Source organism: Cucumis melo, chromosome 5, assembly GCF_025177605.1.
Source record: "Cucumis melo cultivar AY chromosome 5, USDA_Cmelo_AY_1.0, whole genome shotgun sequence".
In the NCBI taxonomy this organism is placed as follows: Eukaryota; Viridiplantae; Streptophyta; class Magnoliopsida; order Cucurbitales; family Cucurbitaceae; genus Cucumis; species Cucumis melo.
In genome coordinates, this window is record NC_066861.1 from 28,290,911 (window position 1) to 28,306,101 (window position 15,191).

At 34.2% G+C, this 15,191-nt stretch overlaps 1 protein-coding gene across 2 annotated transcripts; it reads right to left on the minus strand.

Annotated features, from left to right (window-relative positions):
• Nucleotides 1–823: 823 nt before the first annotated feature.
• On the minus strand, nucleotides 824–14,128 carry LOC103496290 (myosin-11). 2 transcript variants are annotated; one of them, XM_008458093.3, is made up of 38 exons: nucleotides 13,412–14,128; nucleotides 12,421–12,549; nucleotides 12,026–12,169; nucleotides 11,797–11,942; nucleotides 11,572–11,728; nucleotides 11,364–11,422; nucleotides 10,786–10,945; nucleotides 10,532–10,681; nucleotides 10,299–10,435; nucleotides 10,072–10,218; nucleotides 9,828–9,929; nucleotides 9,350–9,407; nucleotides 9,172–9,273; nucleotides 8,264–8,301; nucleotides 7,932–8,058; nucleotides 7,683–7,853; nucleotides 7,345–7,476; nucleotides 7,148–7,257; nucleotides 6,915–6,975; nucleotides 6,430–6,607; nucleotides 6,075–6,280; nucleotides 5,867–5,986; nucleotides 5,483–5,581; nucleotides 4,937–5,158; nucleotides 4,436–4,575; nucleotides 3,974–4,085; nucleotides 3,823–3,870; nucleotides 3,452–3,703; nucleotides 3,197–3,352; nucleotides 2,892–3,098; nucleotides 2,641–2,784; nucleotides 2,366–2,436; nucleotides 2,183–2,282; nucleotides 2,054–2,110; nucleotides 1,902–1,958; nucleotides 1,722–1,802; nucleotides 1,517–1,599; nucleotides 824–1,318 (listed from the first exon to the last, which is right to left on the minus strand). In XM_008458093.3, exons 1-38 carry the CDS (start codon nucleotides 13,412–13,414, stop codon nucleotides 1,195–1,197), a joined length of 4,590 nt encoding a protein of 1,529 aa, XP_008456315.2. In that variant the 5' UTR covers nucleotides 13,415–14,128; the 3' UTR covers nucleotides 824–1,194. The 2 variants fall into 2 exon arrangements, with proteins under 2 accessions (XP_008456315.2, XP_008456307.2); XM_008458085.3 differs by lacking the exon at nucleotides 13,412–14,128 and having other exon boundaries at nucleotides 12,421–12,555.
• Nucleotides 14,129–15,191: the final 1,063 nt, after the last annotated feature.

Below are 15,191 nucleotides of genomic sequence, written 5' to 3' on the forward strand. Positions count from 1 at the left end.
TACAATTTAGGGATACTTTTTTTTCTTTAATTTATTTTTTGTGCCCATGTTTATTAAATTTTTGGGTAAAATCAATTTATAGAAATCAATTTATAGCCGTAAACATTGGGAATTGTATTAAATTATCAATTAAAATCAAAACTTTAAAGTCTAATAAATAAATCAACTTAGACCAACATCTTCGATCCCCTATGCTTAGGAATTGAACATCTTCCCTATATTGAAACTCTTATGATTGAAGCATATACATCAATAGTAACTATTAAATTCTATCAAGTCTTTCTTTTGCTTTAAGTAATAACCAAGCTATTTTGTTTTCTCTTATTGTAGAATGGGATCAAGCAATGGACCTTTGAGAGGGTGATTAGTGCTAATTTTAGTTAAATAATAGGGAATATAGTGCTAAGTTTCTCCCATTTCAGATTACTTAATGTAATAACCAAGGCAGTAGAAACAACTTGATACACTATCTGTATCTCCTCCATTCAATCTTTTGAGCGAAATACGGAAGTAAGGAAAACTCGTTGATTTGATCCATATTGGGTTGAATTCTTACCCCAATCTGGGAGAGTTGATTTACACTTTAGTCAGAGATCAAATTTTGAGCAATTAACTACAAGAAAATTATACTCCTTTGCTTGATATACTGTTTTGGTGCTTTGTTTAAAGGTTTCGCACATGATAGCAGAATAAACAGTATGAGTATTTTGTAGTGTGATAACTCAGCCAGCTAATTCTTAAATATTTAAGCTCTCTTTCTTGAGTCAAACTAAGTTGATATGAAGCTTACCAATCTGTAAGCAATTTGATAAAGAAAAAAACATTATTCTGAACTGATGATGACTTATTATTTATAAAGTTAATGGAAACAATCTCAGAGAAAATACAACTAAAATACAAACAAAATGTGGAAATCTATGATACCGCCTTCTACTTCAACTGACTGTCTCCAAAAATCTAAAACTCATACAAGGTATAGTGAAGAAATTTGAACTACAATGTTAGGAAAGTGATTTGAAGCAATTTCTTAGCCATTTTGTGGCAGAGTTGTCTTCATTTCAGTTCAAACTGCAAGGCATATTTGCATCTGTAGAACCTGATCTTGAGGAAATAAGCATGTGGGGGGGTTCCAATTCAGACAGGAACTTGACAATTTAAGCTCTGAGAGAGAGAAGGAGATCAGAGATTTGTCTATTAGTCTGTTCGTGGTAACAAGAAACTAAAGCCCGAGTTTTCCCGAATCAGTGGTGGTGGTTCGATATCTCCGATGTCTATTTGTTCCATAGACTTTGATAAATCATCAACTGAGAATGGAATGCTGCAGTACAAACGCAACCAATAAAATTGTTAAGGTTGTTTTGTTTTGTGTTTGGTAAAACAAATCAAGTAGCAATATACAACACACGTAAAGTAGTGGTTCATATATAAATAAGGCCCTTTATGATTTTTCTTTTTCACAAAGATTGAGAAAAATATATATTTACTGTCCTTCAAATCCTGGTAAAAAGATACTAACCTTGAATCGTCGTCCAATAGAAATGAATTGCTAATTGCATGGTTTGAATCTTCGGTCATTAACACTCTCATATTGGATATAACCTAGGAGAAGATTGAACAATAAAGATTTATGCACTTTTGCAAAAATGATATAAACAAGAGTGGTTCAAACATAAATCTTTGGAGTCGAACTACAAGAGATGATACAATGTTTAAAATCTTACATCGGGTGAAACACTATGGGTGCCATATTTGTCATCCCAGTACATCGTACTTATACGATACAGCTGCTGTATACTTAGTACCTATGAATGAAGAATTTGGTATGGTCATTAGGTGAGTAACTGCATAAAAACAGTACTTATGTATGTGCATTGGACACCAATTGCTTAGACGCCACTTACCGGACACAGATCGTGACTTATTTCATCTAATGTCTTCTTTGGCTTCTGATGAATAACCTATTACAGTATTGAAGCAAGAATTTAGCTTATTTTTCCAATTCAAAAAGTTTTTGGGGGGAGGACTTGGACATAATAGAAGGATGGGGAGATACCAGAAACCCGATCGCTTGTCTAATATGCTTTAGCTCGTCCCAAGCAGAACCTGCATACTGTATTTTAATTTTATCAGTCAGTAACCGTTTAAACAAAATAAATAAGACAAAGCAGCATATTCAAGGTACCTCATCAGTAGCTTTATAACACCAATGCTCTAATTCGGACAGCCCAGCTTTGACGTATTCACCATTGCTAAATGAACAACATTCTCGTCGTAATAGAAGACTGTAAAGAAAGAAAACATGTTTTCTGATTGAGAAAGCTGTTGGTTAAGTACCTCAAAAACAAGAAATGGGAGGGCTGAATACCTGTTAAACAGTTGGACGTTGATGAAAGAAAATATTTGTATGAAGACTTTGCGAACCAAAAATGGGGGTACCTATAATGACATTAGACATAGGAAGGAAAAAGAATATATGAGTCAGAAAAAGAAAACAACTAAAAAGATCCAAAACAACCAATTACACCTACGTATGCGCGCTTCTGGAGTAAAACAATCATTAAAGAGAATTTCAACTTGAGAAATCACAAGGTAATAACTTGTCAACCATATTTGCAAAAAGAAGCTAAAGGTTCTGCATACATGATTTGCTTTTAAGGTGTTTAAGAAGTTTCCGAGGCTCTTCACGATTCCTTGCCAGTGAGCAATCAAGGCACGTTGGGCCTCGGTGTTGGCAACAGAACGAGAAGATCCCTTCACCAAACTTGCCCTTGATGTTCTTGGTGCCTTTTCCATATTACATGAATAAGGGTTAGACTATTAGTGATTAGGAAGAAATGAAACTAAAGAAGTGAACCAGATAATTCATGAGGTATAACTCTAAATATACATACCTGGATGCACAATCCTAGCAATGGAGAAATTTCTTTCTTCAGATTATCTCTTATCATTCCATAAATTTTCTCTACATAGGCTGTCAGCTGCTGCTTGAAAAGCAAAGCAGGGTACTTCGCTTCAACTTGCCTTAAAGTGTCCACTCCACCACTTGTTCCACCATTGATTAAGGATAGATTGACTCCTTGTGGAGCTCCTCGGAAACTCTAGAAAAAGTTTAGAGAAGAAGAACATCAGATAAATTTAAGTATGATGGTAGTTTATGTATAGAATAACAAGGATTCGTGAATTCTTTTGTATTAACTTGCGTCATCCTCCCAAATATTGTAGCTGACGATGATCTTCGACGTTGTGGAGCCATTCCAGCAGCACCACTTGCTTTCAATGTACGTTGAAGCAGTAAGAGAAGCGTTGAAGCGTTGGATAACCAATAGGCCAAGACATCATTGTTATCCTGAGACTGGAAAGAAAATGGTGTTTGTATTCATGTTAGCAGTGACACTAAACTAAAAAGACATGCAGAAAAGAGCCGTAACATGTAAGGTCAATCAGTTTGAACCTCAATTGCATGGCCTATAGTTTGAATTATCTTATCAAACACACTGGTGCGTTCGACTTCAAACGACCTCCACTGAAGCAGACACTTGTAGATGATACAAGCAGCAATTGGCCTGTTTCCTGCAAAGCCAAGGTGCTGCGCAATACATCTAATGAGCAAATCTTGATTCTCTTGCTGTTTATCATTAAGTGATTTTTGAGGTTTATCCTCTACTTCTGAATCCCTTTGGTTAATAGAGGGGCTGTGTAGATCCTGATTCAGTAAATGAGATAGTAAGTTAAACGTAAGAAAAACCAAAATGGAATGAAGAACTTCTATTTATTCCTTCAAACGAATTTCATGCTCAATAACAGTTTTACACTTTTACTGACCAAAGGTGTCCTCCCTTCTCCTCCATAATGACCACTTTCAGCACCTCTCTGTCATTTGTCGCAAAAAGTTCACATGTAAATATCCCCAACATCACAATGTAATTAATTATTACTTATCAGTCTGCCATACAATAGCAATGTCTCATAATACCTGAAGAATTGATCTAGACCGTCCTGAGAGGATTTTATTAGGTGCCATAGACAAAGCTTGTTGGCGCAAAACTTGATTCTCTGATTCCAAATTGGAAAGCTTCTCTTCTAGCCTAATCAAGAGAGTGTTCAGTTAATCAATTCATGAATGTCAAATTAGTAGCTCTTACTCAGGTAGAAGACAGATGAAGTGCCTTAAACTTATATAGAGGATTATTATAAAGACTGAAAACAAGAGATCATACGCTGAGTTCCCTAAAAAACCTTAATACAATTATTAGAAATCTTAACTACAATCTGAGTTGAATTTTCGTAAACATATAAATATTGTCCATCTACCTAAATTCGACAAAAAGTCGGAACAATTCAGTTCCAGCAGTCCCACATTACAAAATATATAGATAGAGGCAATCTAAGAAGGCGATTGACAGAACTTTATTTATTTTCAACATAGTGATATTACCTGGTCAATGACTCCTGGAGCTGATGAGCTTTTTTCTCTGTATCTTCTAACTTTTTACGTTGTTCTTCTCTAGACTGTTCTACTTCACTACATTTTTTCTCAGATTCATCAGCTCTGTTTTTCTCCGCCTCCAGTGAGGTCTGAGAATTTGTAAAATAAATGTATTAACCAGTGTAAAAGGAATTATCAATCATCTGGAATGGTAAAAGCAATGAATGACTGATTATATGACACGTGTTAATACTAATATATAACAACAGAATGTTAGAAACACTTCTCATCTAGCTGAAATACCAATCAACCATAAAATAAAGAAAAGTTCGGAAAACAGAAAGAAAAATTGTCACTAATGACATCAGGCCAAATCATTGACTTTCATGTACTTGCATAACCACTAATATATTGGTCTCAGTATGCAGAGCTCAATCAACGAAAAGAAGAGGCTGAAAAAAAAATGATTTAGATAAATTTAGTTTATATGATGAGCAAAATCATTAATACCTTTAAGCTTTCTACTTCTGCTGTCAAATCATCAATTTTCTTGGTATCTTCAACCAGAACTTGGGTTTCTTGAATAACAGGAGGTGCTTCTTCAACAGCCTTCTTTGCAGCCTCTCGCTCCTTTACGAGCAATGAGTTAGTTTCATCAACTTTAGTCTGCAGTTCTTGCAAAGAATTTTGTAACTTTCCTATCTCCTGAGCTTTTGCCTCTTCCAGGTCCGTCTGCACAGATGATACAAAGCTTATTAGGCGAAATATTTATCTCAGACAACTATTGTTTCTGGGGTCAACCACAAACGATGAAAAAGACTACAAGTAGTTAATTTGTTACAAGTTGTCAGCTCTATAAGGTCAACCAAAAAGGAAGATCAAAACTACAAGTAATTGATTGTTTCAAATTGACTGGTTCTTTTTAGATTTTGATGAAAAGAAACTGCCTGAGTGTCTTATTGGGGAGTATTTTTCATAGTTTATTACCCAGTGATAAGTTTCGTATAAAACCCCACCTGTGACAAGTATAATAAAATTTAATGTACATAAAATTACCCTTAGGCGTTTTTCTAACTGTATGCGCCAAGTAAGTTCCTCCACTTTCTTTTCCAACTTGTCCTTTGCTTCTTTAAGTGCACCGGTCTCCCTTGCAGCCTGAAAATAGAGTGCTTTTAAGTTGCCCAATATGGAAACAGAGAACAAGAGACTGAAAAGAACTTGGGGTTTGAAATATACGAATATTGTCTACTTCTATCCAAACCACTAATCAGAGTAAGATTAGATAAGAGATTTGATACATCCTTGGTTGGTTGCCACTTTGGTACATACATACAAGCATACAAGGTTTCAAGTTATCAAATGGATATTTCGAACTGACAAATTTCAAGTATATAGTATGAAATATATTCTATACAAGATAACAAATTGATCAATGCTTACCAATTTGAGTTTTCTAAGTTCCTTTCTAGCAATTTTCCCCCTCCATCTACATTGTGCAACTATTGAGCCTCTTTGAAGTTTCTTATAGTATGACGCAGCTTTATGGCAACGCCATCGAGCCTACAATTTTACATATTAACAGGAAAATATTTAATCTAACAATAACAGGAATAGATTGCTTAAATCAATTAAAATATAAGTATGGAACCTGAATGATAATTGCCGCCTTTGTCTGCTTCCTAAATCTGAATTCATTCCTAGCTGCCATTGCCCTTAATCCAGTTTGCACATAAAGCACTGAGGCCTGTAGTCTTTTGTAGGCTTTTCTTGCATGAAATCTTCGAGCACTTTTCTGAATTTTCACAGCAGCTGCCTCTCTCTTCAAATTCTTGAAAAGTTTGCATGCCAGTTTTCCTGTAATCATGGTAATGAAAGAACCATAGCAACGTACTTAACAGGAAGCTTAAAATTTCCTCAATTTGGTGGGGGGCCCTTCATAAAAGTAAATGGCATATCGATTGTTATAGAACTCATGTACCAGCAAGTTAATTCAAATGCCATACCTCTCCATCTAGATTGCACGTATATGGTTGCCTTTCGTAATGCAATGAACTGTTTACGAGCAATATGGGTTCGTGTGCGCCGTTGAATAGTCTTTGCTGCATTACTCAATACCTCTGCTCTCCGAGCATCTAATTCAGCCATCTGACCAGCCCTCAAGAATACTTTTGTCTTACCTATCTGCAAAATGCAAGTTGATATATATGCCTCATGTTCACCATATATGACTGCATGCTTGGGCAAATTTTTCATTAAGAATAAGATTTGATATAAGTAGATGTTTTAAAACACATACAACCACTCCATCATTGTTGCTAGTGGAAAAAAAAATATCAAAATCTTGTGATTATATTCTATTGGTTAATGTAATAATTGTGAAAGTTAAGGTTAGATTATTTTAGTTTTGAAAGTGATTCATTATTTAAGAAAGAAGTATTTTTCACATAGAAGTAGATGTAAGACAAGCTCAAGGAACTTTCTGTCTTACCTGAAACCCTTTAAGTCCCTGCTTTTCTAATATCTTTTTGCAAACAGTCTTTTCATCGTAGCTGCTCACCAAGAAAAGGAAGTTGGTTTCAGAATGCAGAATATAAATTCCTCTAAGCAGTATTGTTACAGAATGAATACCAGAGGTGCTCTCTGTTTCCCACACCACAAAACTTAAGAAAGTGTATGAGAGTGAGAGAGAGCTATAAAATATTCGAAACTGAAAATACTTACTTTCCTTCTAAGGATTCTTGAGCTAAAATTCCAAATCGGTTAATGAATTCAAAGAATGCACGGCGAGTAGGGTACCCAGCACAGCTGATTCTGATTGCCTCTAAGACACCCTATAAAAGCATTGAAATTATTGTAGAGAGGGAGAATCAAAATCCAGTTACTGACTGAACAAAATAGGAAAGAAAAGTAGTACTCACACCACAACGTAGTTGTTGCATAATGTTGACATTCTCAAATATGGCAGGTTTCAAGAGGTTGTTTGGCTTCACACATCTGATGTAGTGAGGTTCTGTGGAATTTAGTGTCTCCATTAACTGTTGTAGTTGTAGCTGCAAACACATGATCCAGTACTTAAGGTTATGATCTCTCAACACGAAAAGATATCTTAGTTTCCAAGAAGGCAAGTTAGGATGTTACATTCAGATTAAGTAACTGATTGATAAAAAAAGGTTTCATCCTAATGCCTTTTTATGTGAGGTTTGAATTTGTTGTTTGTTCTTGTCACAGAAATTATTTTGATGATTGAGAGAACTACCTTAAAGCGAGATCCAATTGAAGAAAACTTGGAAGATTTTGCAGATTCTTCTTTTAGAGGGGGGAAAAGACCAGCAACAAATGAACATTTGGATGCACCTAACAAATCCTGATGTTCAGGAACTACATAATCCTTGTTTTTGTCCAAAAACTGATCAGATTGATACAAAACCTGATAACAAATACATAAATTGTAAGCGGAAGAATCTTCCCTGCCATGAACAAAATTATGCCTTGGAGTTCAATTTACCTCTCCAGCATAATGAGCAATGGTAAAATCTGTTCGAGAAAGTTTTGGCTTTATAAACCGCTTATGTGTTTTGAAAGTCTGATAGAGTTTGTTAGCAAATGTCTCATGTGTTGACTTTGGAAACATGCTGAAAAAAAGATGAAAAAGGACAACTTACATGTTAAAACTGATAGAACTACAATTGAATTAAAAAAAAAAAAAATTGAAGTGTTGAACAAAATACACAACTTCTTTAAGAATTGTATAATGACAAGAAATTCCCTACCTGATAATGGTCAGTCTCCGTGAAAAGTGACATTTTAGATAATTTAATTGAATTACAAAAAACTTACCAAGCTTCATCAAGGAGAGCCACAATTCCACCGGGTTTCTGTCAAATAAAGATACCACAACCAACTTCAGAAAGGCATGACAATATTAATGTACAAGATTTGATTATGAGAATATATCAAAACCATAGTCATGACTACAAAGGGATATTGCCGACATGTGCACAACTCAACTGGCTTAAAGCATGTCCTTGATTGAGGTTATAGGTTCAAATCTCTCACCTCGTCTATCATTGAACTTTGGAGAAAAGAGAACTATAAAGAGATATTGAAACCTAAATAGACTTTTTCATATAAGTTAAATTGAAATGGTCGTCAATGTAACTTTTTAATGCTCTTTTCTATTCCATCTGATAATGGTGAAATGTTCAAGGAACTATTTGATGCATCCAAGTCTACATGGTTGAAACTCACAATATAAATTATAGGGATAGTCCTAGTTGTTTCTTTTCATCTATCATTATCCCACATTTGATTTTTTTTTGTTTTGTTTTGTTTTTGTATTTTTTTGTTTTTTTTTTTATTTGCTCTAATCTACAATAGACAATTGTTTTTGTTTACATGAAAGTAACAGAAGCAACAAAAAAATCTCTCTAAAATAAGAGAAGTAATCATGAGATTAACGATAGGTTGGACAATAATCAGGTTTGGTCACAAAGTACTTGTAGATTTCTTTGTTTCATTAGTTGTCTATCCGGTGTTGTAGTGTAATCAATCAAATGTCTAATCAATATTATTGAAGGACCATTTATTATGTTAATCACCTATTGCTGATCGGATATATATATTTATGAACTCGCCATTTTGAACAATATACATAAAGATACGTGTACATCCATTTGCATATACTACCATGTTGAATGGATAAAATTAGGAAAATGAAAAAATGAAAAAAAATATATATATCTAACCTTTTCAATAAGATCTAACACATCTTGGTTGTCGACAAACTCAATGTAACTCCAATCAATCTCTTCTTTTGTATATTCTTCTTGTTCCATTTTGAAAACGTGCTGGAAACATATGTGTATTAATTAATGAAAAGCAAGTTAAGAGTGCTTAAATGGTGTAATGATTTCTGAAAGTCACCTGATTGAAATGTTGCTGTAACTTCTCGTTTGTGAAGTTAATGCAGAACTGCTCAAAACTGCACAGCATGATATGCTGAAATTAAGTTACAAGAATTTCCAAAAGTACAAATACAAAGCTTACACCGATATAATCACACATGAACATGCACATAATTCAGTGAATAATGCATGACCATGATAAATAACAAATAACGTGGCCGTATTTATGGATTAAAATCACGCAAAGCATCTACGAGTTACATGAAAGAGCTTGTTGGAGGACATTTAATGAGAACAAAATTTCAAAGTATTGCTAAGTTACAAGAAGCAAACTAAGCTAATAATGGAACTCCAATTAAACTTATGTAATTCACTCCATCAACCAGTAGCCTCTAATGCTTACATCTGTTTGTTTTTCTTTTATCTCTTTGATTTTGATATATGGGTCGATTGGAAAACTTGAACCAATATCCATATTTACAAGCATTATCCCTTACCTGTTAGCTTTGAAGCTTTCAAAACCATAGATATCAAGGACCCCAATCAGGGACTTTGAGTTAGGATCTTGTCCAATTGAGACATTAATTTTATCAACCAGCCTGCATGGGAGATAAAAGACATTTAGACTCCGTATGGAACTTGGTATTGTTTTCTAGTTTCAATCTTGTATAGTAGTTTCAGGGTGTAGTTCAATTATTAGCCATTAAAGCGAATGACATCTTTTAAAAGCTGGAAATTTACCAGTCAAATAGTCGAGAATATATAGTTTTAGCCAAACCATCACGACTAACAGCTGCACTTTGAGGATCCAAGCTACGTTTTATCACTTCTTCAGGGGTGATCATGACACGCTTACATAATGCATCTTCAAGGCCAGCATTATCACACCTGATAAACGTGCGGTTAGATGAATACCACTAATATAAAAAGATGTGATCATAAGCACCATTTTAATGTAGGATCAATACATGAGAAGCTCTGAAGTCATTTTAAGATGGAACTTAGCCTTGTCATCTTTTGGAATTGATGAATCAACTTCTTTTCCCTTAGTAAATTCAATGTTTCCAAGATGAAGAATTGCAGCAACAACCCTAAAGATTGCTTCCTGACAGAGTAAAGAGAGAAGAGAGGAAAGACATAAGAAGATGATTAACTATGCTCAAAATTAGGAAATAGTTACAAGCTGCAGCAGATACCATACCTGCTCCTTCGCACTTATTCCAACAACATCCATAGCTCTTCTAGTTGCAAGATAGTCATGAGCATCACTTACATCAACCAGCTCATAGCAATTTGATTGATTTAGATAATGAAATGACCTGGGATTTCCCAACTTGTATTTTTCAATTTCCTGTTATATCACAAACAATCTCATTCACAAACCAGGACCGTGCCAATTTCACGATCACGTGTCCGAAACAATGTGACATTCTTAGTTTAAGAACTGCTGAATACCTCCTGAGGTGCAGCACAAAGGAGATAAAAGCAATGATAGTTGCGCTCAGGATCAGAAACTTGGCAAACACGAGATCTCTCGAGGAGGTAAGTTCGGATAGCTGCTCCTGAGATTCTCCCATGCTTGTCAAACTGGATTTCAACGAATTTACCAAATCGACTGCATGGAGAAAATAATTCTCAGGAACAATTTGAGAAATGAAAGTTTGCTTCTTTTATTAGTTTCTAAAAATGAATTTTCATGAGGAAATTGCATGCATTAAATGAAGTAAAGTTAATGAATGTAATTTGAACTGCCAGGGGAAATGAATTTTATACCTCTTGGAATGTGGAAAGGTTTGTCTATGAAAAAGAAATATGATTGAAACACTCTTTTTAAACACTTTCGAAAGAAAAGTAATTAAATGTTTCACTAAAAGCACTTTAAGTGCTTTTTATCAAGTTCTAGAATTTCTCAACTACTTCTAAATCTTGAAACTTTTAGAAAATGCTTTTAATAAGTTAAAAGCATATTTTTAAGTGTTAACCAAACACTACTATTTTATATAGAAACACATTCAATCCTTCACATATTGTACCTGGAATTGTTATTTCTGACGGTTTTAGCATTTCCAAAAGCTTCGAGCACTGGATTTGACTGCAAATCAAGTCAAAGGGAGAAAATACCACGAGACTTGAATCAGAAGTTAACTATATAATATTTGAGGGTAGAAAACATAGCTTAAAACGTGTCTTACTGTTCTGGAGAAAATAGTGGTTTTATATTGAAGTTCTAATTTATCATACCTCAAGCACTTGTTGCTCAACTGTTCGTCCTTCAGTGGCCGCCCGGCCACCTAAAAATGCAAGGTACCTCATGAGCATTTTTGTGGTTTCAGTCTTCCCTGCTCCACTTTCACCACTGACCAGAATTGAATTGCTTTTACCCTCATTAATCATTGCCCTGTTTTGGTATAAATGTTAATTGTCAGTATGTAGAATTTCTTCAAGATTAAAATGTTGAAATTTAACCTGTATGCAACATCAGCAACAGCAAAAACATGAGGACTCAGTTCTCCAAATGGCGCTCCTTTGTATTGTTGCATCATGTGACCATCATAAAGATGAGGCAATCTTTGGAATGGATTAATAGCAATAAGAATATTGCCAGTGTATGTCTGCAATGAGAAGGAAGATTATACGATATACTTTTTTTTCTTCAACAGAGTTGATAGCTACAATATGAAGGGTGAAAATTTACATAGATTTCATTGAGTTCGTATCGTATTTTTAAATTTTGTAGAACTCCAGGCTCATGCAAGTAAGATAGCTTTGTCATGTCATCAACGCCACCAGCTGGAGCTTCCATATCTTTGGGGTATATTTTGGATAATTTTGCAACAACCTAAGATGCCAAATAGCATACAAAAATTAATATTTGTTGAGATAAACGGTGAAGCAGTGTTTCTAAGAGAGACCGTAAGGAACATCTGAGTCAAAAGAATTGTTACTATATTGAGAAAATACAGGGATTCTTGTATATGTTTCTTGTTCAAAAATATATATCTATATCCTACCTTCTGAACTTCCTATAAATTATCTTCTTTTAGCAAAACTTTAATGATAATATGAAAGAAAGAAAAGGTCTTTGCCTACTTTTTTTCCATTGCTGGCTTGGATCTCAGCTTCCTGTCCTGTAATCTTGGACACCTGTCCATCGAGCCAAGCAACTTCTGGATCTTCGATCCAGACATGAGAACCTACAATAATGTTAACTGGAGTACCCTGCATATTTGGAAGAAAAAAAAACTTAATTCAGAAATTATCACATTTGCACTATTTTTAAAAATAAATAATACTTTGAAATTACTTCTGAAGAGACACATTTATGAAAAGTATACACATCCTTGCAAACAAGCTACAGAAATTATGCAAAGGGCATCCGGGGTTTATTTTGAAATAGTAAGTTCTTTCCAAAGCAAAATAACTTCGCTTATTACAATTCTTCTCTTCGCTTATTACAATTCTTCTCTCCATAGAAGGGAGGAGTCCAGCACGAACTCAACTCTTAAGTTCTCTATATGTTCCATTTCCATGGAAACACGATTTGTTTGAACTTGCTTCTAACTGATATCCTAAAAAAACATCCCAAGAGAAAAATATTTACTAGGAAAGCTATATGACAGCAAGCATCCATACTACTGCAAAATCTCTACCCTGTGATGAAAATGCCCAGTTATTAGGGGATATTGATCGACTTTGCACCTGCTAATGCTCATCCTCCCACCCCATCATAAGCCTTAGATTTACATTCTAACATAGACAATGATTTCTAAATCTTTTCCATTACATATCTCTATGAGCAGAAAATCATCACTTATAGTCATTCACTTACCACATTTTTATTATCTTGCATCATTTTCAAGGTCTATTTGAAGATTATGAACAGAAATCAGTTAAATGACATTTTCAGCTATCAATCTAATCAGCAGCATCAGATCACAATGCAATACATCTTTTGTGATTCCTTAGCCCCTTTGATCTAGCAAATAAATATTACAGCCAAACATAAAAGCTATAATTCAGAACTTTGTGTGTGTGTGTGTGTGTGTGATTCAATCAAGATATATGATGGCAGTACACCAACCATTTCTAATGCTGCAATCTGAAGCTTGTTGACGATTGGGTACTTTCTTCAAACACTTCAGCTGCCTAACTCATACACCATACCAAAGACACAACGGCTAAAGAAAACATCACCTTGATCAAAACTAGAATGACCCAAAATGGCCCATTTGACAAAAATCATGACTAAATTCACATGAGAAAGCAGAGAATGGAAGAAAATGGGAGATGGGTCGGAGTGTAATGGAAGAAAATGCAGAAAAGAGACATTGGGGGGGAGGAAGTGGATGAAGAAAATGAAGGAAAAGAAGGTATTGAGATGTGAGAAAGAAAAAAAAAATGTGTGCTTTAGAGAGAGAGAGGTAGTGAATGTGGATGGGATGGAATGTGGGAGTGACATTGTTCATAAAGACCGGTAAGTTCGGTAGTTCCGTTAAATTCGCGCCAATTTATGGCTACCAAGTCTCTCTTTTCTCTCGCTCTCAACAGAAATGAATTTAGATGTCTCAGCTGAGCCAAATGCTACACTGACTTTGCCATAAATCAACCCTTCATCCTCACCCTTCGATTCAAATTTAATATTTTTATTATAATTTCTCAAAATGTCACACCTAAATTTAAAAATTTATCATCATTCATTTTCATACATTACATGCATGCACAGTTCATTGACGTCTCCCACAACTATAATAAAAATATTTGAATCTCATTCAAACTCGAGTGTATATACATTAATTTTTTCTTTGTTTTGATTTCTTTTCATATTAAGATAAACAATCAACATGAATATATTTCAATTGGAATAAAGTACGCATCATAGGGTGGAAGTTTAAATTTTCCACTCAAATTTGTGTATTTAAATTGATTATAGGATTAGAGTTCCACTTGGACGCATTATATCTATCTTTCACATAGAGCAAATTTTTTCATTTATTACTTGAATATGAACCTCTTATATGTCAATCATATAGTTTAAAATTACACTTATGATAGTCTTAGAATTTTATGTGATTAACATATACAAATTAAAATTAGAAAAAATAATGCATTTATTGTTAGGTTTCGAATTTTAGCGCATTGATCCCTCAACCAATAATAATAAAGAAAAGTTGTAAATATAATAATTTGATTTAAAGTATTGACATATATAGTAATATTTTTAAAAAATAGAAATTATAGTAAAGTTTGTCATAATTTATTAGAGATAGAAGTTCATCATGGATAAACTATATTGCAAATAGTGATAATAAGAGTCTATCAATAATAGAAGTATATCGCTAATAAATTTTGCTATATTTATAATCTTTTTTAAATGCTATATTCCTAAATATTACCCCTAAAATTGCTACTTATTATACTTATCCTAATAATAAATAAACAAAATCATGGTGCGACGTTTTACTACTATTCTTTGAAAAATATTTTTCAAATTTTAGAAACATCAACCTTCGGCTGAGGTTATACATATGTAAGATTTTCGATTTGCTCTTTCTTCTTTAAAATACTCAACTGCATGGGGTCTCTCTCCTCTGTCTCGCTCTCCTCTACAACATCTCCGAATCTAGGTATAATTTCTTACTGAACAAGATAAGAAAAAGGGTGAAGGACAAAAAAAACAAGAAAGAACAAATTTGAGCACTCACCAGATGGGAGGAGCAGAAGAAGAGGAACGAGAGAGCGAGAAACAGAAAAAGAAAGAAAAGGTGATGGAGGAAGAGAAAAATAAAATTGAGGTAAGTAGGTAAAATTGCTTGAAGAAAGAGGTACAAAATCTTCGATTTTAAAAAGGTAGGACGTTTTTC

Bases quoted from the DNA above. Each gene is read 5' to 3' on its own strand.
- LOC103496290 (XM_008458085.3), bottom strand. From the start codon at position 12,555: ATGCAGGGTACTCCAGTTAACATTATTGTAGGTTCTCATGTCTGGATC. The intron at 6,281-6,429 runs GTATGGCATTTG...CCATGATTACAG, and splicing joins CGTGCAATCTAGATGGAGAG to GAAAACTGGCATGCAAACTT. The intron at 5,582-5,866 runs GTAAGCATTGAT...CTCTATTTTCAG, and splicing joins AACTTAGAAAACTCAAATTG to GCTGCAAGGGAGACCGGTGC.